The following is a 26,006-nucleotide window of genomic DNA, read 5'->3' on the forward strand; positions in this document are numbered from 1 at the left end:
AAAAAGTCTCATCTAATATTACAAAAATGAGCACCAAAGGTTACATATTTTATTTCTCAAATTTCCTTTTAAAACACTATTCATGGGTCTGCTATTCGCGAGACCCCTTCTGGGAGGACTTTGAAGGCCGTCTACTTGTGTGTTCGAACGAATATGTTGGACATCCATACGACCTCTTCGTCCGTCTTGATTCTGAACTTGTTAAGATGTCTGGATGAGTTATGTTGGCGTCCGGATAGCTTATCTATGGCAGTTGTAAGATGTGTTCCAAAAATGGTTATTTTACTCCCGTTTCCTACAAAACCAATGGGAAATGCTTGTAAGAGTAAAATTAAACTAAAACACACACAAATGTATTCACTAACTACTAGAACACCCTATTTAAAGGACATTGGGATCTCAATTTAGAGATCCAATCTAGAACCCACACTGGGTGCATTTGGGATGCGGGTGCAGCAATTCCACACCCTTTTTTTAAAAAAATTTCGTTTTTGGATATGGCTCATATATGTTGGGGTATGGCTGAGATTCATCTGGGCTTATATATCTTTTTTGTGAAAAATATGAGTCATATTTGAGCTCAAGCCCAGAAAAAGAAATCCAACAAATTAAAGCAGAGTAAAATAAACCCATATTTGTGCCCTAGCCTATCTTCTTCTTCTTCCATCTCTTATTGATTGCACATGTTCTTCTCTTTGATTGCGTCTTTCTTGTCCTAGATCGTAACTAGACCCCAATTTTTATATTTTGAAATTTTATATAAATATATAAAATGTGTGAGGTGTATTATATGCAAAAAATACATGTTCGATCAATGTAGTAATAAAAAAGGTGATAGACAAACGATTACTTATGTTGATTTAGAAAACTAGCTAGGTTATTCTTAAACTATAAAAACAAGGTGTAAAAATTTAAGTGAATTCATTTAACAATTTGCCAATAAGTCTTTAAATTTGAATCCCTCCATGCATAAAGTGCATGCGGGCAATACCAAGCCCCACACTTTGCCTACAAGCTTATAGCTTATCCTTAGGCAGGATCTTTGTGAGCATATCTGAACCATTCTCACTGACAGCAACTTTCTCCAAGTAAAACTTTTTACTCTCAAGCATATCATGAATTCAATGATAATAATTGAACACAAATATGCTAGGATCTTGAATGAAATGTTGAATTCTTGGAGAGATGAATTACACTATGATTCTTACAATAAACAATATATTTTATTTGTTGTAGGGCCTAATTCTTGTAGAAATCTATTCATCCACAAATCTTCTTTGCACGCTTTAGTCACTATAAGGTATTCAGCTTCTACGGTGGATAGAGCAACACACTTTTGTAAGTTGGACTGCCAAGAAACTGCTCCACCTGCAAAGTCATCAAGAATCCCAAAGTGGACTTCCTTGTATCAATATTTTCTGTCATATCTTCATCTGTATAACAACTCAATACAAGTTCACCATTGTCAAAGCAAAAACATACTCTAGAAGTACCAGGATTGAATAGGAATATGTTGACAACCTCAACCGCATGAGCAATGTCCGGCCTCGTACAGACCATAGCATCCATCAAACTACCAAGTATAGAAAAATAATGGAACTTACTCTTTTTCTCTCTCTTTCTCAATTGTAGGACATTGCTGTAAAGTGAGCTTAAAATGACTAGCAAGTGGATATGACAATGCTTTGGCTTTATTCATATTGAATCTTTCAAGAACTGTCTCAATGTAACTTTTTTGAGATAACCAGAACTTTCCATTCTTTCTATCACGGAAGATTTTCATCCTAATAATATGCTTTGTCGATTCCAAGTCTTTCATGGCAAAAGACTTACCAAATTCTTTCTTCAACCTTTCAAGTCTAATTGCATCATGACCAACAATCAACATATCATCAACATAAAGCAAAAGAATAATAAAATCATCACTAGAGTAATGCTTTGTAAACACATAATGATGTTGCATCATTTACTCGGTCAAACTCGTCAACCTATTCAAGCTTAAGAATCTTGTTAAAGTCAAGTCCTAATCAAGTAAATAAATTGGCAAAATGGGCCAACTTATTTGATTTAATAAGAAATGGGCTCAAAATCTATTTAAGAGGTCCAACCCAATTATGGTGGGTCCAACTCTCACGGTCGACTCTGATTAAAAATGGTCAAGTAGACCATTTCACTTACATGATGGGCCAAGTCAAACTTTTGCCTAAATTGACCACTTGGGCCAATAGCTATCATGGCCCACTATATCACACACATTAAGCCCATTAAACATTGGTTTCATCTTTATTCAAGTGCGCCACAGAAGCCCATATTCAATATATAAAGAGCCCAACAACCTAGCACAGCAGAGAAAACCCACTTCCATATTTATTTAATTTAATTAATTCCTCTAAATATAAATACAAATAAACAAAATAAAAAGATTCCGGGTCAACAGGGTCGGGTTACGGGCCAAAATTGGGTCTTACTCTTTCAATAGTTTGTTTCGGGCGGCCAAGGGGGTGGGGGTGGTGCACCTTAGTCTGGGGAACCTTTCTGGACTGATTGCAACATGCGGTGGATCCGGCTCCTAAAGGCACGATTTATCCGCAATTTTAAAGCACAATTTCGATAGATCCTAGGTGGCTATTATCGGTTAATGAGGGCTTGGATGAGTTTGTGGTAGACTAGTGGTTCTTCTAGAGGTGATGTCAGCACAAACAGCCTTCAAACGACGATGATAAGTGGTGGCTGGTTGTGCGGTGCGGGATGGGATGGGAGAGAGAAGAGAGAAGGAAAAAGAATTTTTTGCGAATCCCGAGGTTGGAGAGTGTATTATATTAGGTTTAATTTAAACTTTTATTTATTTCGACTTTTAACCCCACGTTCCCATAAATCACACTTTGATCCCATAAACTTTCGTATTTTTTCAATTACGCTCTTAGTTTTAATTTTTATTTTACTCCCAAATTTTAAAATTTGTTCAATACACCCCTCCAAACCTAGGGGGTTTACAGTTCTTCTCTATTTATGTCCTTGAGAGAGTTCCAATTATAAAGTTTGGTTGGCCGTTTAATTTCGATTGTGTTGCCGAAAGTAAGAGATTGAGTATACCTGAGTGATGATATTGCTCGAATTGCAAGTACTAGAGACAGACAATAAATCATCTTAAGGCCAAAGAATTAAACTTTGCCTCGATCAATATCTTTTGTTTCGCACTCTTATCAAACTCGTAAGTATATTCCGATTTTTACTGCCGTTGATTGATATATAAATATATGTATGTATGAAAATATTTTAGTCGTATATTTATTTTACTTTAAACCAAATTATATATGGTAGTAATTCAATATCGAGTTTTGCAAGATCTAAATTGAGTTATTTTACTGATTTTGTAAAAGTAAAAATTACCAATTGTCTTTCTTTCATCTTTAGAAAAATAAACTGTCTATGTATTCTAAAGATGTAGCAATCTCTTTCCCATTTTACATTACCATATATACAACAAAATTGGGTTTATAGACAACTCTTCTCAATAATCACTTATACCAATCATATCATATATAAAATAAAATCTAAGCTCAAAGACAAACGGAACCTTTTTTTTCACTTTTGAATGATGGCGATTATACCAATTACATCCCCAAAAGTTAAAAGCATAATAGAGCTAAGAAATGAACTTTCCAAGAAATTTCTTAATGGGTGAAACCAAACAGGGCCTTACAAGTTGAAGTTACTTTCTCGGAAATTTCTCATATAAGCACGTGATGGGCCCACTTGAGCATAAGCAAAGGAAGGAAAACACTGGCCGTACGTATAATATGGGACATCAACAATATCATATCATATTATCCTTTTAAAAGAAAAATAATTACTTAATTTTATGAGAAAAATATGTGAATCAATGCAACTTTTGGAATATTCCTAATCGAATATGTCTCTAATCAATAAAGAGGTAGCTGGAAAATCCATGTCCCATTGGACTCTTTTTTTTTTTTTAATAAAAGGGTTTAAAACCTATAATTCCACCATTTTCTAAGTATATTCAATTTAAGCTTCAAGTTGGTAGGTTACTCTACCTAGAACCCTAAGATTTCGAACTTAAATCTTATAACGAATGGGAATGTGGGTTTTCTTAGACAGTTTGGAACGTGAATGTAATTGTCTAACTACTTAGGTCATAGTTTAGTGGTGAATTTTTTGAGAACAAACCGTATTGATTTGGAAGATTCTGAGTTCGATTTCCACATAAAATGTTACCTTTGTGATCATACGTTAGGTTATGATATTGTTGTATGAGATGAGATGAGTTTTTGGATACCCTTAATGGGTTAACCCAACCTACGTCTTAACTCAACTGCAATGGACAGTTGAGGGAGATACATGGGGGAGTTATAACTCCCAGTGGCGGATCTACTTTTACAAAGGGTCAATTTTTTTTTCATATTTATAATTTTATATAACTAGAACTAAAAACAATGGACTTTATTAGTGAATTTTATTAATAGTGGGTTTTAATAACAACCCTTTTTATTCCTCTTATAGGGTTCGATAACCCTAAAATTTAAAACTAAACTCTTCTAATAACTATATAATATATATGATTTATGTAGTGATTGTAATTATTAAGTGATAGACACTGATAAAAGAGAACAAATATTGATTGATACAAACAGATACATGATGATAGATTTCTACTCAAAGAAAAATCGTCTAACATAACGTAAATGATTTTTTTTTGTTATCTTGAATATTTTTATATTTTAATTTGTGACATCTAATTTAATAACTATCTAGATATTTACTTAATTTAATGACTATATAGATATTTATTTATTTTCGGTTATTTTCAGTAAATAACCCAAAATAATTTCGGGAGTAACCATCCACCTTTGGCCCCTTCTTCAAATTTTTAATTCCTTCACTAACCAAACCCCCTCTTAATTTATTTTTCACATCCACCACTTTACAACCCAAAGATTGCCATTTCTCATTGTTGCAAGAAAACAAAGAATAAAAAATCTCTCTCAACAAGGCAATCTCTCTCAAGAATATGCAAGGGTTGCATTTAATCTGTGCACCAAAATACATTCCATATACGTGTTGTCTCTTAGACTAACATGAATGTTGATCTTGAAATGTTGTCAATTATTGGATTTTATTTGTATTTGATGCATGAGATCAACCTATAGACCCAATTTATCCTTGTCATCAGGTGTAAAACTTTAATGCACGCATGTTTGATGGCCCGAATTTAGGCTTATATTGAATGTCTAAAGGCCAAACGCATTTAGACCCATCTGAGGGGTGCAGATGTTATTGTCTTGTGTGAAGATAAAGTAAAAAAAAAAGTGTAATATTTACTATATTTGAGTGAAATATATTTATATAGGGTTAAGTCAATTTTTGACCACTGAAAGATACTCATAGTTTCACTTTGGTCACCCAAAGATCAAACATTCCAAGTCAGTCATCAAAAAATTTTTTTTGCTACATTTTAACCACTCGGGCAGATTTCTTATGTTTCGGGCAGCCAACTCATTGATGTGGCATAAAAAATATTATTTTAGCTTATGTGGCCTGACAAACTTGTGACTGTATATATTTCTTCTTTTGTTTCAAAATTGAAAATAAAGACACATCATTTTATCTTCTTCCCCATTAAAACCCCAAAAAAAATAAAAACCCCAAATTTCTGAAGTTAGGATTCTTTTTCAAAGACCAAATCAGAAATCTCGATCAAAATCCCATGGGAAATCTGAGTCCGAAACGCATCGCCAGATCTTCACAAAAGCCTACCAAACAAAAGAACATATTAAAAAGTAGATCTTTTAACCAATAAAAGGGTTGAACGTGAGAGAGAAAGAGAGAGTGAGAGTTATTCTTATAGAGAGGCGAGATGTGCCATGATTAGATGATGGAAAGGAAAAGGAATCGAGTGATCAAAGGCAAATTGGGTTTCTTTCCCCTTTGAAGAGAGAGAAAGAGTTGGGAATGAATTTTCAGTCTTTTGGCCTCAACACCGGAGTTCACCCTGAGGCCGAGGTACGTAGTGACCTCTCTTGCTGGGCCTTCGATAAGGAACAGTCGGTTTGTTAGTCTTAATCTAGCAACTGGCCTTGCTCCTTGCAATATTCAATCGGTGAGGTGAGGTTTTCGAGAGATGGTTCCATGTTTAGATGAGATTTTTGAGAGATGTAGCCGAAAGATCCACCAAGAACAACTAAGGTTTTTGTATTTCTGGAGTAATTTTGAGGTTCTACCATTTAGGTTTTTTGTTTAGAAAATGAGGTGGCATTTTTATATGTTTAATTTTGACAACTGTCATGCCATATAAGCAAAATGCAGTTGCTTTTAATGGTCAACATGACACGTCAGCTTGTTGACTGTCCTAAATCCCAGAATATGCCCGAGTGATCAAATTGTATCAAAAAAAATGTTTGAGTAACCAACTTAGAACGTTTGATCTTTGGGTGATCAAAGTGAAATTTTGAGTATCTTTCGATGGCCAAAAGTTGACTTAACCCTATTTATATAAAAGACATATATATAAAATGCTTTCAATAGCTTAAATATATAATTCAATATTTTAGTTTTAGTATTTAAAATTAATAAAGTCCAAAATGAGAAGTAAATATATTTTTTGGGTTATATATTAAATCATCATCATCAAAATCTTTATCCCATAAATTTGGATGATATATATTCAATATTAAAGGAAAATATGTTAATATTTAAAATTAATAATAACCTAAAGTCCAAAAAGAGAACTAAATATCCTTTTTGGGTTATATATAATAATAAAATAAAAAAGAAATAGATATTTTTCTCCCATTCAAGATTTAAATATTTAATAATGAAAATAAAAGCAATAAAATATATATTGGGAAAAGAAACGAGTGGCCTCGTTTGTCTGCTCTGTCTCTGCGGTGTCTATATATGGCACGAGCGTTCACAGCCCATCAATCACCACACCCCTTCACATTCTCTCTCGGCTATTGCACTCCCTCCTCCGCTCTTTTCTCCTATATTATCTTTTTCTCTGCTTTGAAAGCTACAGACCTTACAGGTGCTGTTATAATCTCTAATTGGCGTGGCTCTCAATGGTTTTTCTTGCGATTTAGGGTTCGAATTTTAGTGGGTTTGTTTCAGATTGGTTGTTTAGTGGATGTGTCGCTGCATATTCGCGGATCCTATGTCTGCTTTTTAACTTTTGTCTTTTTAATTTACTTTTCTGATGAGGTTTTTTTCCTAGTTACAATCGTATTCGTATTTATACATACATATATATATATATATATATTATACGTGTTTTACATGCTTCCTATTTGTTACAATCTCTTGAATTTTCCTGAAAAAATTAACTTATCTGGGTGCTTAAGTTTTTCTTCATTTAAAGCCGAAAGATTTTAACTGGAATTCTCCTTTATTTAATCGGGTGAATTTTCTGAAAGAGAACTATTAGTACTCTCCAATTTATTTTATTGGCTATTTGAAACTTTTAACTTTATACTTGGAATATTTACTGCAACCTTTGTTTTGAGCTGTTAGTATTGTAAGTATATGCCATTGTTCCCAGACAAAACAAAATTTTAACTTTATAGTTTTCATTCTTCTTCTTCTTCTGCTATAAATTTTATACATGAAACACATTTGTATGATTTTTGATTCTTCAAATTTGGATGGCGCTGTCATGGAAATATATGCAGTAGATGCGTTTAACATAAATTGTATATGGAAATATTGCAAACAATGTATTAGTGTATTTCCTCTCAGTTCTTTTAATTTCACATACAATTTTTAATGTTTTCTACACATTTTTTTTCCTGGTGGCAATTGGATGAGAGAATTGAGAGTAAATATTATGTTTTCTTATCCTTCCCGTAGGGTGAGTAAATTTATGGTTTTTGCAATTACCATCTTCGGCATTCTTGATTTGTTTTTTGTTTTATTGAGGAATAGCCAATGTATGAAGTGATCTTTGTTCAGTTTAAATTTGTCAATGCTTGGTGATGAATAGCATTACATATAATTTCACCCCACTGATTTTTTATAATGTACATATACAGAATGGGTAGTAATGATGGAACTGGCTATGGTGCATACACCTACGAGAACCTTGAAAGGGAACCTTACTGGCCATCTGAGAATCTCCGGATTTCCATTACCGGTGCAGGTGGCTTTATTGCCTCTCACATTGCTCGTCGTTTGAAGAGTGAGGGCCATTACATTATTGCTTCGGACTGGAAGAAGAATGAGCACATGACTGAGGACATGTTCTGTCATGAATTCCACCTTGTTGATCTTAGGGTCATGGATAATTGCTTGAAGGTGACCAAGGGAGTTGACCATGTGTTCAATCTTGCAGCTGATATGGGTGGGATGGGCTTCATTCAATCTAACCACTCCGTCATCATGTATAATAACACAATGATCAGCTTCAATATGCTTGAGGCTGCTAGGATAAATGGTGTCAAGAGGTTAGTTGTTTTGGTTATTATATGGCTGAGTTAAAGAAACTTTCCTCATTTTACCAATGGTGTCCAGGTCTTGAATTGCTGAATTTTTCACCAATCAAGAATCATGAACCGTCTAATCTGATATCTTGGTTTGCGCAGGTTTTTCTATGCATCCAGCGCTTGTATCTACCCAGAATTTAAGCAGCTGGAGACAAATGTGAGCTTGAAAGAGTCGGATGCTTGGCCTGCCGAGGTTTGTTATTTGTTATAGAATGTTCATTACTTTATTTGATTAGTTGGTATTTTTGGCGATTCAATAGGCCTGATTTTTTTTTTCTCGGATTTTAGCCTCAAGATGCTTATGGGTTGGAGAAGCTTGCGACAGAAGAGCTGTGCAAGCATTACACCAAAGATTTTGGAATTGAGTGTCGTGTTGGAAGATTCCATAACATTTATGGTCCCTTTGGAACATGGAAAGGTTAACTGCGAATTGAAAGATAACAAATGATCCTTTTGGTGTCACTTATTGGTTTATGCTAACTTTTTGTCGCTTCCTCGTACTTGGCCTGTAGGTGGCAGAGAGAAGGCTCCAGCTGCCTTCTGCAGAAAGGCTATCACTTCCACCGACAAGTTTGAAATGTGGGGAGATGGAAAGCAGACTCGGTCTTTCACCTTTATTGATGAATGTGTTGAAGGAGTGCTCAGGTTGGAACTTTAAATCCTCTAGCTACCTGAGTTTTGCATTCTTCTTGTTTTGCTGGGTTCAAAATGATGTTTTCTAATCTACATTTTCATACTCATTCAAAGAAAGTGGATTGAAACGGACAATTCGTTGTTAATAGTTACTGCCATTCATTTATTGTACATTATTTGGTTTAATCTGTTGACAGGTAGCAGAGACCCAATTATTGTGCTCCAATGTTCATAATATTTCTAAAATACCTGTTTCACACATAAAGGTAAAAAAGGTAAACAAGTCCCATGCATAGGGCTCCCTCAGTTGGGCGGGGTCGGGGACACCTTACCCATACATAATATGTAAAGAGGGTGTTTGCAGGAATTAAACTTGTGACCTCTAGGTTGCACCACTTGGCCACATGTTTACACATTAAATAACTAAATTGTCCATTGGCACATACAAATAGTTGCACTTGTCCGCAATTTGAATATTTCGTTTCATAACTATTCTTTCGCTCTTTTCGGTAATTACTCTCTAAAATATTTGCCATAGGTTGACCAAGTCAGATTTCCGCGAGCCAGTGAATATTGGAAGCGATGAGATGGTTAGTATGAATGAGATGGCTGAGATTGTTCTTAGCTTTGAGGACAAGAAGCTCCCAATCCACCACATCCCTGGTCCGGAGGGTGTTCGTGGGCGTAACTCAGACAACAATCTGATCAAAGAAAAACTTGGCTGGGCTCCTACAATGAAGTTGAAGGTACCATTATATCAAGATTTGACTTCCCTTTATGCAATTGCTTGTTTATGACGACTAGTTTGGACAAAAAGAATTGATTAGTTTTTGCATTGCATTTATTGGACAAATACTTTAAATATATTAGGGCAACGACATTGAATATAATCATGTCTCAAGCTCAAAGACAACTAAATATGATACAATTTACAGGACGGTTTGAGGTTCACGTACTCTTGGATCAAGGAACAAATCGAGAAGGAGAAGGCTCAAGGCACTGACCTGTCAATTTATGGATCATCAAAGGTGGTTGGCACCCAAGCTCCGGTTCAGCTAGGCTCACTCCGTGCCGCTGATGGCAAAGAATAAGCTACTGGAAACCACACAGCTCTGGCAGTTGCACCAGGAATGTTTTTATCATACTAGGAAGATATTTTAGGTTATGGAGTGAGAATAAGATATTAATGGGTTCATGGCTTTTACCTATTGCTTTTGGTATATGCCTATAGTGCATAAGGGAAGCATCTGTGCTCCCACAGTATTCAGTCTAGTATAGCCTTTAATTGGCCTTGAATTTTATTCTAAGGCTAAGGCAGCGTTAAGTATCAACCAGGTATGATCGATTATTTTCTCCTACAATGTGTTGTTTCTTATTAGTGAAATTGTGAATTGCTGAAATGGCAGATCCTTTTTGGCAATATGAATATTCCTTTGTAATATTCGAAGGCAATTTTTTTCCTTTCCATCTTTTAGTGCAGTAGGGCCAATGTGTTCAATTGTTCCTCTGCAAGTTTGTGGTGCAGAACAAAAAAATCAGTTTCGGGTAGGACAACAGCATGTGTTAACGAAATATTCATATGTCCGGATTCTAATTTGGATTTGATTTCCGACGTACTCCATACCTGGATTGGTTTAAATCTAGACAATAACCTAATTCGGGTCGGGGTCTAAAAAAGTAAATCAGATAAGATTTTGTGTTTGAACCCGGACTCAATTTTAAACAAGTCAAACAAATGATTCTACAGATCAATAGAGGTGAGGGGTATGGTTCCAAAGATAGGCTTCTGTAGTAGCAAATTGAGAGAGGTCCTCGTGGCCAAATGTAGCCCACCTAGTGTAGTCGAGTTGCCATGATCTTAGCCAAAAGGCCGAGCAAGGTATGCACAATGCACATTTAGAATAGAAAATGGTTCAGTAAGATCGGAATAACATGGTTTTTCTGTATAATACAATGTTGCCAAGTTTCATCCATTACCAGTAGAATTAAACAAAGCAAAACACTGTTGTCCATGTTGTAATGTGGGTTTTGAATCTCAGCCTGTGATAAGATTTAAAACATCAATAATTATTGAACTCATTACTGCACAAATATGTCCGATTTCTGCCAGACAAACTACTGGCATATGGTATATCCGACTTCATCTCCCTCAGTTGTCAGTAACACAATATACCGGATTGCTCTCTAGTAGCTCGGCCAAATTTTCAAGGATATTTTTCACCTGTTCCCTGAACTTAGTGTCCAATTCATCAGCATTTTCGCTGCTCTCCATGTTGGCAAATACAGAATCGTAAAGAAGAACAGCTGCTTCATTGCCTTCTGACGGTGGCAAGCCCAACTCTTTTGCATGCTTCTCAAGAAAACCCCTGATTATTTGTGCACTTCCCTCGTCCTTCTTTTTGCTGTCCTTCTCCAGTAATATCTTGTCCATGACATCATTCATTTGTTTTTCATCCTCCAAAAGCTGCAATTATAGTGTAGATATTGTTAGAAAATTATGAAAGAGAATACCCACTTTTTTAAAGTCTTCTCATGAATTGGAGTCATGAACACATAGTGTGGGTAATCGATATTTACTAGATCCTGGATCAAAGATTCAGAAACATAGAAAAAGAAACACAGAGCAAAAAATTAATTTAAGTATGATTATTTTTCAATCAAGCAAACATAGAGATCCGTCTTCATTTTGATAATTTAGCAAATTCAAACATTCATAGATTTCTTCTACTATATTCCTAATAAGTTTAACACATCTGCTGCCATTTTCACTATCCTGTGCGTCTCTCACATAAATCGCAATGGTCAGTTCTCCACTTGCGAACTTCTCCGATTCTTTACTAAAGTTTAAACATCATCAACATTAGGGAATGTTACAATGATAAGTTCAAGCTCGTAACTAACAAAAAAAGAGTGGGCAAAAAGTACACAGCCCTACCCTAGCAACGTGGAGAGGCTTCTAGTTTTATGGTTTGAAGCAAGTTTAACACTGATGATGCCCTCTTAGGATTAATTAAATCAAAGATGAAAGCTCGCAAGTCGCAACATAATATACCTTTCTCACATGAGAACCATTGACAATTTTGATGTTCTGGATGGCAACAACATGTTTTTCAGCCAAAGCATCAGCAATTTCTTGCAGAATAGGCTGAAGTAATTCTGCAAATTGTGCTTGGCCAAGTTCTTCCTCACCCTCAGCTCCATGTTTCTTTAATATTTCATTCAGCAAAGGAAATTCTGTTCAACCATGCATATTATTACATCAGCTTTAATGAAATAGAAAGCCATTACAAGGCACAGAATCAAATACTTATAAATGCTAGATTGAGAAGATTCTAGTGAGGGCAAGATGATCAAACTGCAGCTGTTTCAAGTGCAGAACAAATAGAATATCCATAAAAACAATTAACCGTAATCCGAAACTTATTAGAGAGCCAACTTTTTACTAGGGATTACAGTAATTCTCCCTCTATCCTATCCACCAAAAGCATTAGGCTAATATCCCCATGTAAACAACCGCAATTTCAGTAAATACAGCCTCAACACATACCAAAAGGTACTATGATGCCAGATGTCCTATACTTCTTAGAGTAATACAATTTTTTCATACATACCTATGTATGTGGGTGTAGAAAGATAGTAGGGATTAGTTTGGTTATCCAAAAGTCCATAAAGGCCGTTTTCTTGGTTATCATAAAAAGAATAATGAGCAATTATGTCGAGACCTCCTGTGTAAGTGCTTAAATCCATTGTAAACAAAAATGTAACATCAACATTAGAATGATATGAATCAAGCAAGAAACGGCCAATTTTCTCACCAGAAATGAAATAATCTAGGACAAACTACAGAATAAAAAAATCACTCAAAGGTCAATGGTGGACCTTAATACAGAAAATTTACTTCAGTGGGTTATCTTACGAAATGATTCCAGCACATTGCCTCTACAACATTTAAAACATATATCAAGCATAAACGAAGTTCCTAACAAGGGATCTACTTTGTTATTGAAATATGCAAACTTCAACACACTATTGTCAAGACTCAGATGTATAATAGTCTTTAAATTGCCAGGTTAAAAATTTAAAATCGGACATGCTTGTGAATATCAACTGAAAGGAAGAATACAAAATATGAACTCAGAAAATCCAAATGCGCCAGAAAGGCATCAAAGAAAATTCAATAAGACCACAAATTTTTCGAGGAAAACTGATAAGTCTTTATCAAGAGTTTTTATTTACAGGAAAAGTAAATTAAATACAAAACCACAGTCCACAGATACACATGGAAATGAACAATTGAGGTAAATGAGTCCGGAAACAGTTATAAAAGGCATCCAGAGGAATGTGGAAAATTTTGACATAAAAGAAATTGTAGCTGTTTAGCGGAAGCGACGGATATTCTTGGGTCTGAAAATAAAGGAAATATTTTATATTGAGATGATAAGAAAAATTGGACTCCTGCACAAGACTTACCAAAATACCATTACAATCTTAACTGAGTAAGAACTGCATCCATAAATCAAGAAAGCGCCATCTACGATTGAAAATGCAGACAAAGAGCAATAGCTACTTAAGGCAGAGTTGGGGCTAAATGTATCATGCTGATCTAAATACATGCATAAAACACTTTACTAAGTGTGATTTCTGTGATACCAGCTGAAATTGTATGCTTGATGGAATTGCTAAATGATAGGTCTGAATAGCATGCAACACGCAAATATTGATTGCAATAGGCAAACATGTGATTTGTGAACTTCCGCAACACCATAGTATTTCGCATTATCATTCATTAGCTCAGAAAAATGGTAACCAAAGCAAAATATGAAAGCAATCGGAGAAGAAGAGTACCTGAAAAAGGAGGAATGCCCATATCAACTCCCATATGAACAAGTGCATTCCTTATCTCACTCTTGCTGATCTTTCCCTTGTCCTCAGTATCTAAATCAGTGAAAAGATTCTCTGCCAACATGGCAAAATCATCTTCATCCTCCAAAAACAACCGCAGAGAATTACCGTCCAAGATCGATACAACAAGCGGATCATCTAACACATCAAAGACAATCATCACAAAAGATTTTTATTAATAAATAAGTACTAAATCAAAAGGAAAGTCAATCACGCCAATCTTTTCTCATCAAAAACAAAGCCAAAATCTAAATGGATTTCTAGATAAAAGAGGCAATCAGGTATGCAAAATTACGTGACTAGATTATATGTTCTTGAAACTTATCATTTACATACATCAAGTTGTAGCATTTTAGACGATCAATCATCAAATCCACAACAAGAAACACATCCATAAGATCAGCTAAAATAGCGAAAAAAATATGTATGCGCATATGTACAGAATACATATCCAGCGGCGATCAGTGTGAGGGAAGTTTAAATTATTCGGTTCCACATTTTAGCAGACCTTTTAGAACATCAGCTATGGCAGAGAGGTAGTCATGCAGCAGCTTTGAAGCTCGATCTCCGGTCAGCTCCGTACTACGGAAAGTGGCGTCATCGAAGGCGGGCATACGAGTGAGAGCCGCCAACTTGATCGTCGAAGGCAATGAGAGACCGAAGAGAGAATCGGAAGCCTTGGAATCGGCCAAGTCGAGGAGCTGGGCTCCAGTGAAGTTGACGTCAGCTACCGGAAGGGACACGTGGAGCGATCTAAGGTGTGTTCCGTCGAGGACTACAACTCCTGGTACAGACATTTTGAGAGAGAGAAGGAAGAGATTTGGATTTTGATTTCTTGACTTTGGAAGGAGAGAGGAGGACTCGGAACTGGTCTGGTGATGGTTTGGTCTGGACGGAAAGGTGTCTACGCGTCATCAATAAATATGTTTTGGAATGATTATTTGTCCCTCTGGTTGACTGAAATTTCGAAACTGCCATGGCAGATGTTAAGCGAGCCGTCGTCGTTGTTACGCAAATGTTTCATGTCATTGGGGCTAGTTGCACCCCATGAATTCTCATTCACACTCCAAAACTAATAAACTTCAATAAAATTTAATCAGATCTGAATACACCTTCTGTTTTTAATGTTTCTCAAAAAAAAAACCAAGTACACCCCCAATACATAACCAGAAAAAACAGACCATTAACTTGGCAACCATGATCTTAAATTATAGTGATTCTGATGGTGTGTTCCTAGCCTTAACTGGCCAGGTTTCGTTTCGCGTGTTCTTGTTTCATAGAGATAAGAATCCGAAAAACTATACATAGTAGTAGAAACAGAAGTAAGTTAGAACATAGAAAGCATAATCTTAAACAGGTGCAATCGGATGGGTTCTACAAGGCTTATCACTTAAGCCTGGAGATGTGTTTACACTCCTCGGCATTCTTCACCAAGTTAACAACCCAAGTACATTTTCTTCTCAACAAGAAATCGAAGGTAATATGGTACTGGGTGAGACAGACTTACCAGCTCTTCTGGATACCGCATATCGTCATCGTCAGAGCTCCCTCATCGTCGGAGATGTGAGAGACGAAATAGAGAGAGAGAGGGAGACATGAGAGACGAAACAGAGAGAGAAGGGGAAGAAAAGAGGGGAAGGAGGGAATGAGTTTCAATTTGGCACGCTGGGGTGTTTATAGCCTAGGGTTTTTTGTGGGTTTTGGGGTGCGAATGAGAATCCGTGGAGTGCAACTAGTCCCACCAATGCTATTTGTAGCATGCTCATAAACAAGTTTGTTTTCAAAGAAATTATATTACTCATTCCATTGTTCTTAGGCTCGTAAATAAGTTCCATTGTGCAATTTTTAGTGGTAAACACATTTTTCAAATCCCTTAAAAATGGGAAGTTGATACTTGATTGTATGCGTTATGAAACTTAGTCTCATATTACTGATTATTTGCATCCCTCACTAGCCAAAGACAACACCGATAAAACTGATGGAAGTTCTGTACAAAGAGCATCTGAAGCAAATTCTCTTAACAAATTTCCTAAAATACTAACAAAAATGTCATTGTTCCTTATTTTCTCCAACCAATACTGCATCAAATTATCTATCACAATCTCTTTTTTATTAATAGTAATTCTTTCTCTTTCTTTTATTATTCTATTAATATAAATTAACTTTATTTAAAAAAATTAAAATAATAAATGTAGAACAAATGACCATTCACACATAATTTCTCTACCAACCGTTGATGATGGAGCCAAACTCCGTTGAAATGATGGGATTTTATTTTCTTTGACACAAGCCATTTCATTTTACTTGCCTACAGTCGGTGCCTCTGTATCTATTTGAAATCGCACCAGTAAGATACAGGGGAGCAATCAATTATGGTTTCCAACTCTATATTTGCATTGGAGTACTCTCAGCTAACCTTATCAATTATAGTACCCAAAAGATTGAAGGCAATTGTGTGGATAGGCCTTAGAATATGCACAGTGGTGCAAATTTCAATGAGGTTGGTTCAGTTTTCTTTGCTCGCGATAGGCAGAAGCTAGGGAAAGTGGTAGCAACTTTGTGATGAGCAGAAGGAGAAAGTGTTCTTCGATCATCAGACGTGAACTTGGATGTGAAGTAGCATGGCAGGAGAGAGAGAGAGAGAGAGAGGAGTGAGAGGATGAGTGGATGAGGGGAGAGGATGTTAAGGAAGATCTTCATGATACTAATGTTGACTAATAGTATGAACATCATTGTATTGATTCTGTTTCCTTATGTGTGTAATTAGATTAGGAAGCGTTCATATTCGTAAGCAAATGTTTAGGCTTGTATTAGTGCATAGATCAATGCTACAAGTTAGGCTAGATATTTGAGTCCAAAGTGATTCTCTCATATATATATATATATATATATATATATATATATATATATGTTATCTCACCATAGACGTAATATACGACTTTACAACACCAATCAATTCTTTCTTTCTTGTTTTACATGGTATCGGAGCTTGGGTTAGGGCTCACTTTGTAATACATTAAAAAATCAGCAGTCTTCTTTCTTTGCCTCCATCATTCATGGCGAAAGCTGACGATAAAATCCTAGAGAAATTTGAGATGATCAAGATGCAAACAACAAGTATGATGATCCAAGCGACCCTTTATACCTTCACCACTCGGACCAACCTGGTCTAGTCCTGGTGACACAGTTACTAAATCAAGAAAACTACTCCCTATAGAGCCATGCAATGCTCATGGCTCTCATTGCCAAAAACAAAGACGGTTTTGTTGATGGGACTGTGATGAAGCCCTCTTCAGGTTCCATGGTAGAGATGAAGCAATGGACTCGATGCGATCTCCTTGTCAAAGGATGGATCCTCAACACAATATCACCTACAATCGGACAAAGCGTCATGTACAATGCCAGTGCCCTTAACCTTTGGAATGAGCTGAAAGAATTGCTTTCTGTCACCAAAAGTATGTCTCTCTTTCATGTCGAACAAGAAATCCATGATTGTCTACAAGGCAACATGAGTATTAGTGAATACAACACAAAACTAAAGAGCCTCTGAGATAAGCGAGAAGCTCTCTACCCTCTACCACCTTGTACTGGAGACGTTGCAAAGACTTTGCATCAATATCAACAGACCCAACGCACCATCAAGTTCCTTATGCGACTCAATGAAGTCTATACAGCAGTGCGTGGATAGACTCTACTTATGGATCTGTTGCCTCCTATTAACAAAGTGTTCTCTCTCATTAACCAAGATGAGAAACTACGGGTTATCTCATCCCAAGCCTTGGGAAAAGTATCGGAGACACTGGCATTCACAGCCAGAGATGGATTCAAACATATCGAGAAGAATTTTGTGCCTCAAACTTCAAGTGTTTGATGTAGTCGCTGCAATCTTGCTGGTCATACTGCTGAAAGTTGTAGGTCACATCTCAAATGTGACTATTGTGGACACAAGGGCCACACAATCGATATTTATCGAAAGCGTAAAATGGCCAATTCCCATGGTGACAAAGGCAACCATTCCAACTTTCATTCAAAGGCTCACCATGTTGATTTTCAACCAGACAAGCTTGACACAACATCGCCTTCCTATAATCTCACGGCACAACAATATCATGATTTTCTTGCTCTCATTGATCAAAATAAAGTGGGTAGCATGGCCGGTCAAGTGAGTGCAGCAACTACAATAAGCAACGTCTCAGGTAACACAGCTTTTACTCCAAATAGGCAATGGATTTTTGATACCGATGCCATGGACCATATGGCCTGCTCACCACACCTCATGACCACCAAAACATCAGTCTTTAATCGATTTTTCCACTTACCCAATCACACTCTTGCTCTCGTAACACACATTGGCACCATACTCTTTCCAAATCTTTTTGGGGGGAGTCTATCCTCACCGCCACTTACCTTATAAATCGAACACCCACTTCTGTTCTCAAAAGGCAAGATGCCTTACGAGATTCTTTTTCACAAACCACCTTCCTATACGCATTTACGTGTGTTTGGTTGTTTGTGTTTTGCTTCCACACATTGTCATCGTCCCACCAAATTTTATGCTCGTTCTACACGATGCATCTTTCTCGGATATCCATATGAATTCAAGGGTTACTGGGTCTACAATCTCGAAATAGGAAAAATTTTCATTTCTTGGGATGTTATTTTTCATGAACAGGTATTTCCCTACTCTACTTCCGCTGCCATTCCTTCTGATTCTTTGAATTCACCATTGTTTACCCCTCCTATTGACCATTACCTAGAATCTGATTCTCCTCTTGACCAAACACACGTGCCTGCCATACTCGGCCAACCTCCAAATTCATCCCCAACGCCTAACAACCAACCAATTCCACCTCTTTCATCCACTATATAGCCCAAACCACCTAAACCCCCTTTACCCATCCCACCTCTTGCACCTCGGTTGTGAAGTATCACACATGCTCCTAGTTATCTTCAACACTATCATGTAGAAGCTTCATTCCCACTCGGCAACCACCGTCATCAACCTCATCATTGATTGAACAATCAGGTACTTCTCATCCTTTATCTCACGTTGTTTCCTATGACGCATTATCTCCATCACATAGGGCCTTCACCACATCCATATCTGCCATCAAAACACCTACTACATTTTCCTAAGCTATCGAGATCTTCAATGGCGCCATGCCATAGATAAGAACTTCAAGCTCTCTAGGAAAATGACACTTGGTCTCTCCAGTCACTTCCACCAAACAAGAAACCCGTGGGTTGTAAATGGGTTTACAAAATCAAGCTCAATCCCGACAGCACAGTTGAACGTTACAAAGCATGGTTAGTTGCAAAAGGGTACAACCAACTCGAGGGTTTTGATTATCGTGAGACTTTTGCTCTAGTTGCCAAGCTTGTCACTGTTCGTCTTCTTCTTGCTGTGGCTGCCATGCAACAATGGCATCTCTGACAGCATGACATCAATAATGCCTTCCTCCGTGGTGATCTTGAGGAAGAAGTCTACATGTCCTTACCTTCGGGTTTTGGACGAAAGGGGGAGACTCGAGTATGTAAGTTGCATAAATCTTTGTATGGACTCAAGCAAGCTTCCTGATAGTGATTTATAAAGTTGTCCACGGCTCTCAAGCTTGTCAGATTTCATCAATCCAAGTCAGATTATTAACTTTTCATCCGAACCCGAGGTAGCATTTTCACTGCACCCCTTATTTATGTTGATGACATAATCCTCGTAGGAAATAGCCTTCAGGACATTGAAGACGTTGCAATTGAACTCATGCAACTATTTAAGCTAAAAAATCTTGGTGAGTTGAAGTATTTCTTGGGAATAGAAATTGCACGATCCAGCAAAGGAATTGTCATTTCACAGTGCCAATATGCACTCGAAATATTGGAAGATGCAGGATACCTTGGTGCTAAGCTAGCCAATACCCCCATGGAGCAAAATCTGTCACTTAGTAGAGATAAAGGAGAATACATTGCTGATCCTTCTTCCTATTGAAGACTTGTCGGTTGATTAATATATTTGACACTTACTCGACCGGATATAGTGTATGTCGTTCATATTCTTAGTTAGTACATGGACAAACCACGTATCCCACATTTGGAGGCAGTTCATCGGGTTTTACGTTACATCAAACCAACGTTGGGACAAGGTATTTTACTTTCAGCAACTAGTTCCATATAGTTGAATGCCTTTTGTGACGTGGATTAGGCAAGATGTCGAGACACATGACGTTCTACTATGGGCTATTGCGTGTTTCTCGAACACTCACTAATTTCATGGAATGCTAAGAAACAAAACACGGTCTCACGATCAAGCGCGAAAGCTGAATATCGTTCCATGGCATCGGCATGTTACGAGATAACCTGGCTATGGTACATCCTACGTGATCTTGGCATTAAACATTTGTAACCAGCCAAGTTGTACTGTGATAATCAAGCAGCTCTTCATATTGCATCAAATCTTGTGTTTCATGAACGAACGAAGCATATAGAGATCGACTGCCATCTTGTAAGAGAGAAGATTCAGACTTGATTCCTCAAGACATTTCACATCTCAACCTTGAAGGAATCGGCATACATTTTTACCAAGTCGCTAGGCATTCCATAGTTTGTGATCCTACTAAACAAGTTAGGAATAATCAACATCTATTCCAACTTGAGGGGGAGCATTAAGGAAGACCTTCATGATATGAATGTTGACTAATAGTATGTACATCATTGTATTGATTCTGTTTCCTTATATGTGTAATTAGATTAGGAAGCGTTCATTTTCATAAGCAAATGTTTAGGCTTGTATTAGTGCATAGATCAGTGCTACAAGTTAGGCTAGATATTTGAGTCCAAAGTGATTCTCTCATATATATATATATATATATATATATGTAATCTCTCTGGAGACATAATATACAACTTTACAACACCAATCAATTCTTTCTTTCCTGTTTTACAAAGGACGTGAGAGAATTACTGTTCATGTTATCTAAGATAGGTAACCTATAGGTAATATGATGCATACCCCTTTTTATGACTAGTTTTCTATATTTGTTTTCTAAAATAGAGAAAGAACCATCTTTAAGTGATAGGGATGCTTTAAAAAAAGTCAACCCGTATGTTTTGGGCTTGAAAATTTTGTGAAGAAAATTCCAAGCCATAGACTTTTAGATATTTAGGTCCACCATTTTTTTTTGTCATGTTAAGTACCTAAAATAAGTTAATTACATTTTTACCCTAGTTATGATTATTCACCCTCATGAAACCTTCTTTTGCTTCTCTCTATGTGTATAAGAAGTTAGAAATTAAAATTGGGCTAACATAAATTTGGTAGTGTCTTCCATGAAAAGGGCCCATATATGATGTAACTTTGGGAGTTTTTTACCATACAAGGCTTACTACATATTTTAAATACCAGAATGACATTCACCTCATTTTTTTTACCTAACAGGTCTTTGACGCTGTTCATAACAACGTCATCATAATTTTTTTACTCTAATGACGCCGTTTTGAATGGCGTCATTTTATAATGACGCTGTTTGGAACAGCGTCATCCCTCTGAGAAAAAGAACACGAGTGGTTTTGTTCTACAACAGACTTAAAACTAAAATCCCTAATTCTAAACAGCAACCTCTATAGCCCAAACACACTCCCGTGGTCAATGGTCGCTCCTCCAACGACGAAGCCATCTTCGTGCCTCCGACGACTCCAAGTTCGTTCCATCGGCGCGTCAAATGTGGTTGAAGGATTCCTTCAACGCCCAGCACCTCTACACAGGTGTGTGAGAAAGACACCAAAGTTAGGTAAGAATTAGTTGTTTTTCCTTTTGATTGAGATGTAGTCGTTGAGATTTGGTCAATTTATGTGGAAATTTGTGTGGTGAGCATGTGGATTATTTGGTTGTGTTGAAATTCATTTGTGCTAATTTTTCATTTTCATTTGGCTTTGGCGGGGGCTAGGAGAGCTGTAGCTTTGTTGAGGGATGCGGTTAATGATGCTTCCGATGGAGTTGCCCACAATTGGTTCGCAACATGTCGAGATATTCTTGATGAGCTTGGCGAGGGACATCGTCCGGCTGATGTCACGACCCATGATGGGGTAGGTAGACTATCGTTCATACCTCGACATCCTCAAGGTGGAGGACGTGACCATGGAAGTGCTCTATTTGCTATCGATTTCACTATGCAACAATCACAGCTAACACAGGAAGCTCCAAGATCATCTACTACTCCGGGCACTTGGCCTCCACGGACTAGGAGGAGGACTGGCATATAAACCGCCTTGATTATATTACTTAACATATATTTTCTAATGAATTAGAAACTTCAATTGGTACATTATGTTATGTGATGCAATGTTCTTTAATTGATACTGTGCTGCCAAGTTTTGGTCTATAATTTGTTATATATACATGTTTCTGAGTGGTTCCCAGAAACTGATAAAATCTGTTTCATTCTTGAAAGAATGACGCAGTTTGAAACAGTGTCATTCTTATTTGTACTAATGACGCTATTGTCAACAACGTCATTAGTATATTTCATTCATTGACGTTGTTAGAAATTTTGTAAGAAATATTATGATGACGCTGTTCTAAGCTGTGTACGGTAAAAAACTCCAACTTTGGTAGGAAAATATCTAACTAAGGTGGTGTTCTCAAAAAGTGCATTTAATAGAAGCTTTCAAAGTCAATCACTAACTAAAGTTACTAAACCATGGTTCCAAAATTTGATTCAATAGAAGCTTAGGGATGTATTGAACATCAGTTGTTAGGGAAGCTTAAGAATCTCCATCGACTATCATTGATTCATCAGAAACCATCTATATTGTGTGCTCTCATGAAGACATGTTTCTCTGAAACTTGTTTTAAACCCTTTTGAGACTATATTGATACATGTGATGACATGGATATGATTGAGGCATTAGGATATTGCTACGTAATCAAATTGTTTATGTCCTAATATCTTTATCCATTAGAAAGCCCTTTTGAGCCTAAATAAATCTTTTTGATTCATGAAACTTATTTACTTGACCCTTTAACCCGAAAAATAATTATTTACCCTAACTCTAAGGGACTAGTAGAGCATGCTATGAGATTTTCAAGTACTGATGGTGTTCGAGTATGTTGAGTTTGATGATAAAAAGAATTAAGTGTGGGGGAGTTACTGTTTGCAATGGGATGTTAATTGGTGGAGAATAAGTGTGATCAGAACATGCGTGCATAAGTTGTCAAAAGAGAAAAAAAAAGAAAAAGAAAAAGAAAGAGAGTGAAAAAAATAATCTTGAATTATGAATTTTTTTTTGACATTGCTTTGAATGAAAGAGAAAAAGAAATTTATGTGCATAATGTGAGAAATTTTGAAGTTGTGAAGCGTCGGTGGAATATTAAATATTGAGAATGTAGACGTGGGCCAACAAGATGAAATTTTCGTGTGCTCTACTAGTTCTTTGGGTTTTTTGTGACTTCCATATCACTCTTTCTTTTTACCTTCACCCTTTGACCCCATTATAAACTTGATTAAAGACCTCTTGATTCATGAAATTACATGTTCTTGATAGTGTAGAATGGATGGACAAGCAAACATATTGTAGGACTGTTATCATGAGATTAATTAAGTGTAAACACCTTACCATTATATTGAGTGAATCTTGAGATATCCCTTGTGAGAAGTTGAGATTGAGTTTGAATGTGCATTATTTTGATTTAGATATATTGTGTTAATATTGGCCTAATTCAAATCAATATATATTCTGGCATGATTCTTGGTAAAATTCTTGAGCTATTGACTAGTTTATAAGACATGTTTGGTGCTTGAGCATGATTAGAAGGCTTAGGAGTAGTTTAGTTTTCAAAATTTTCTTTTGTTTTAATGTTTGCGGGTGTCGTTCTGGTAAACCCTCACGAGACTATGACTCGTCCACTAAGGACACCTAAGGGTTTAAAGACTTGAGTCACATGCTAAGTGCCACCATGATTCTTGCGAAAATGAGTTAGTTTTCTTATTTTTATTTTTTATTTTACTCGAGGACTAGCAAAAGCTAAGTGTGTGGATATTTGATAGCATGATATTATACTTATATTTATACCTCGATTTAAAATCTGAATGGACACCCCTACTTCTAGGTCGCTCTCTATCTCTCTCAGAGGCCTCTTATTCCCTTTTAAGACTAGGTTACAAAACATTAACTTTTTTGCTATTTATATCAACTCTAATTATGACAGAATTTTAGTTGTTTCAATTTTTTTGAACTTGAACCACTTCTCCACACGAATATTCAAAGGAGAGCCAAAAGGAGGATAGCCTCATACTAACCTAGAAAGAGGGTGCATCTATTGCTTTTGTTGTCTTCTGATTTTTTATGGATTCTTCTAACTTAGTTTTATTACTAGTTGCATGCCCGCGCTTCGCGCGGTACTTATTTTGATAGGAAAATAGAGATGTGTAATAATTTTTCAATACTTTGTTAACATGAAGAGCAATAGAGTAGAGTTTTAATTGTAGAAAATAGAGATGTTTGTGAGATGAAGATGAAGATAAAATATGTACAATACCTTTTTTTTTAGTTTGCTAAGAAAAAAAATTTCTAATAGGGTGTAAGAAATTTGATTCATAAGAAATAAATATGTTAAGAGTTTATCAATTTTTATTTGTGTCGTTAGTATCTACAAAGTGTTATAGGTCACCAAACCATGTTTATGAGACAATATTGTATGGTTGGTACAACATTCTCTATAAAGTGGTATTCAATATCGAGAAATACAATGTAGCATAAGTAATATTTTTGAAATTATATTTTTAGAATAAGATTCTTAATATTTTTAGAATAAGATTTTTGAATTTATATTTTTGAAATGTTATGTATGACTGGTAGATTTATGCCTATAATCACTTTGACCTTCAACAACTCACTGAATTCTATCATGCTTTCCTGTCACCACTTACATGCTCCAATACCAAATGGGCTTAATTTACTTACACATTAGAACAATATAGCGTGAGAAAAACCTCTCATGTTGTGTATATTGCAATCCAAACAGACTACTAAACCTGATCAAACTCTAAACATGCACAATACATCAATTAAATACTACAAAAACACACAAAATAAATCAAAAACACATAAAATGATAAAAACACACAAAAATAATGATAAAAACACACAAAAATTCCCACAAAATGATGATAATTAATGCCAAAAACATACAAAATGTTTTCAAACTAAATACTACAAAGGAATTTCATTAATTGAGTAATATCAAAAGACTCTCATAATTAATAATACATGACCTTAGTGAAGTGAAACAACATCAAACCACTTCCATGAAACATTAAATCCTCATTATGGGTCTTAAAGTTTTTCAATATATTTTAATTTTTTCTTTTGTCCTTTACATTTTTGTTTTTTTAAATTAATTTTGTCAATCATTCCTTTTTATGAAGTTTAATTAGAATGTGTAAGCTTTTTTGTAGAGGCGTCCACGTGGCACCAAAAATTAAGGAGAAGCCTTGTGGATCCTCAGTTATATATATATAAATTGATTCTCTCATATCATGGGGAACTGAACCTCTTTGTTAGGGATCTAATGTAACTTAACCATGATTATTTAATCTATTTAAATTTTTGTTAAAAAGAATAAAAGAGTGCCAGGCCCATAAAAACAGTAGTTATTCTAGTCAAGATATAAATGGTTTGAAAGAAAAGGCTCAATCTAATAGAAGAAGTAAAGCCCAAGTGAAGGGCCGGATAGGTTTGTTTGATTCCAAACTTAATTTGAGTGAAATTTCTCCCATGGAAATAAGATGTCACAATGAACTTTGTTTAGATCACAAATCTTATTTATATATTCAAGCTTTTCTCAAAAACACCTACCATTATTAAAACATGCACACCATTTTTCTATGAATTTGTTCCTTTTAAAATCAGTAATTCCAATCTTAATAGAAATTTGTCTCACTGAGTACAGCTTCTAAAATCTGCCTACTGCTAAAGTATTTT

General features: G+C 36.0%; 2 protein-coding genes across 2 annotated transcripts; one reads left to right on the top strand and one right to left on the bottom strand.

The window, feature by feature from the left end:
* Nucleotides 1-6,902: 6,902 nt before the first annotated feature.
* Nucleotides 6,903-10,591, top strand: LOC120008492 (GDP-mannose 3,5-epimerase 1-like). Its single transcript, XM_038858829.1, has 7 exons — nt 6,903-7,048; nt 8,049-8,459; nt 8,598-8,691; nt 8,787-8,916; nt 9,011-9,143; nt 9,670-9,877; nt 10,067-10,591. Exons 2-7 carry the CDS (start codon nt 8,050-8,052, stop codon nt 10,220-10,222), a joined length of 1,131 nt encoding a protein of 376 aa, XP_038714757.1. The 5' UTR covers nt 6,903-7,048; nt 8,049; the 3' UTR covers nt 10,223-10,591.
* A 435-nt stretch (nt 10,592-11,026) lies between these two features.
* Nucleotides 11,027-14,942, bottom strand: LOC120008448. The gene is made up of 4 exons (XM_038858770.1): nt 14,542-14,942; nt 13,977-14,171; nt 12,184-12,365; nt 11,027-11,595 (listed from the first exon to the last, which is right to left on the bottom strand). The coding sequence occupies exons 1-4, from the start codon at nt 14,828-14,830 to the stop codon at nt 11,281-11,283; spliced, it is 981 nt and encodes a 326-aa protein (XP_038714698.1). The 5' UTR covers nt 14,831-14,942; the 3' UTR covers nt 11,027-11,280.
* Nucleotides 14,943-26,006: the final 11,064 nt, after the last annotated feature.

The sequence above is a fragment of the Tripterygium wilfordii genome, chromosome 11 (assembly GCF_013401445.1).
Source record: "Tripterygium wilfordii isolate XIE 37 chromosome 11, ASM1340144v1, whole genome shotgun sequence".
NCBI lineage: Eukaryota > Viridiplantae > Streptophyta > Magnoliopsida > Celastrales > Celastraceae > Tripterygium > Tripterygium wilfordii.

What these genes read in the sequence shown, in the direction of transcription:
- LOC120008492 (XM_038858829.1), top strand. Translation starts at nt 8,050, where the DNA reads ATGGGTAGTAATGATGGAACTGGCTATGGTGCATACACCTACGAGAAC. An exon ending in AGGATAAATGGTGTCAAGAG is followed by an intron (nt 8,460 to 8,597) that starts GTTAGTTGTTTT and finishes TGGTTTGCGCAG; the next exon opens with GTTTTTCTATGCATCCAGCG. An exon ending in TGTGTTGAAGGAGTGCTCAG is followed by an intron (nt 9,144 to 9,669) that starts GTTGGAACTTTA and finishes TATTTGCCATAG; the next exon opens with GTTGACCAAGTCAGATTTCC.
- LOC120008448 (XM_038858770.1), bottom strand. Translation starts at nt 14,830, where the DNA reads ATGTCTGTACCAGGAGTTGTAGTCCTCGACGGAACACACCTTAGATCG. An exon ending in GGGCATTCCTCCTTTTTCAG is followed by an intron (nt 12,366 to 13,976) that starts GTACTCTTCTTC and finishes ATGGTTGAACAG; the next exon opens with AATTTCCTTTGCTGAATGAA. An exon ending in ATGGTTCTCATGTGAGAAAG is followed by an intron (nt 11,596 to 12,183) that starts GTATATTATGTT and finishes CTATAATTGCAG; the next exon opens with CTTTTGGAGGATGAAAAACA.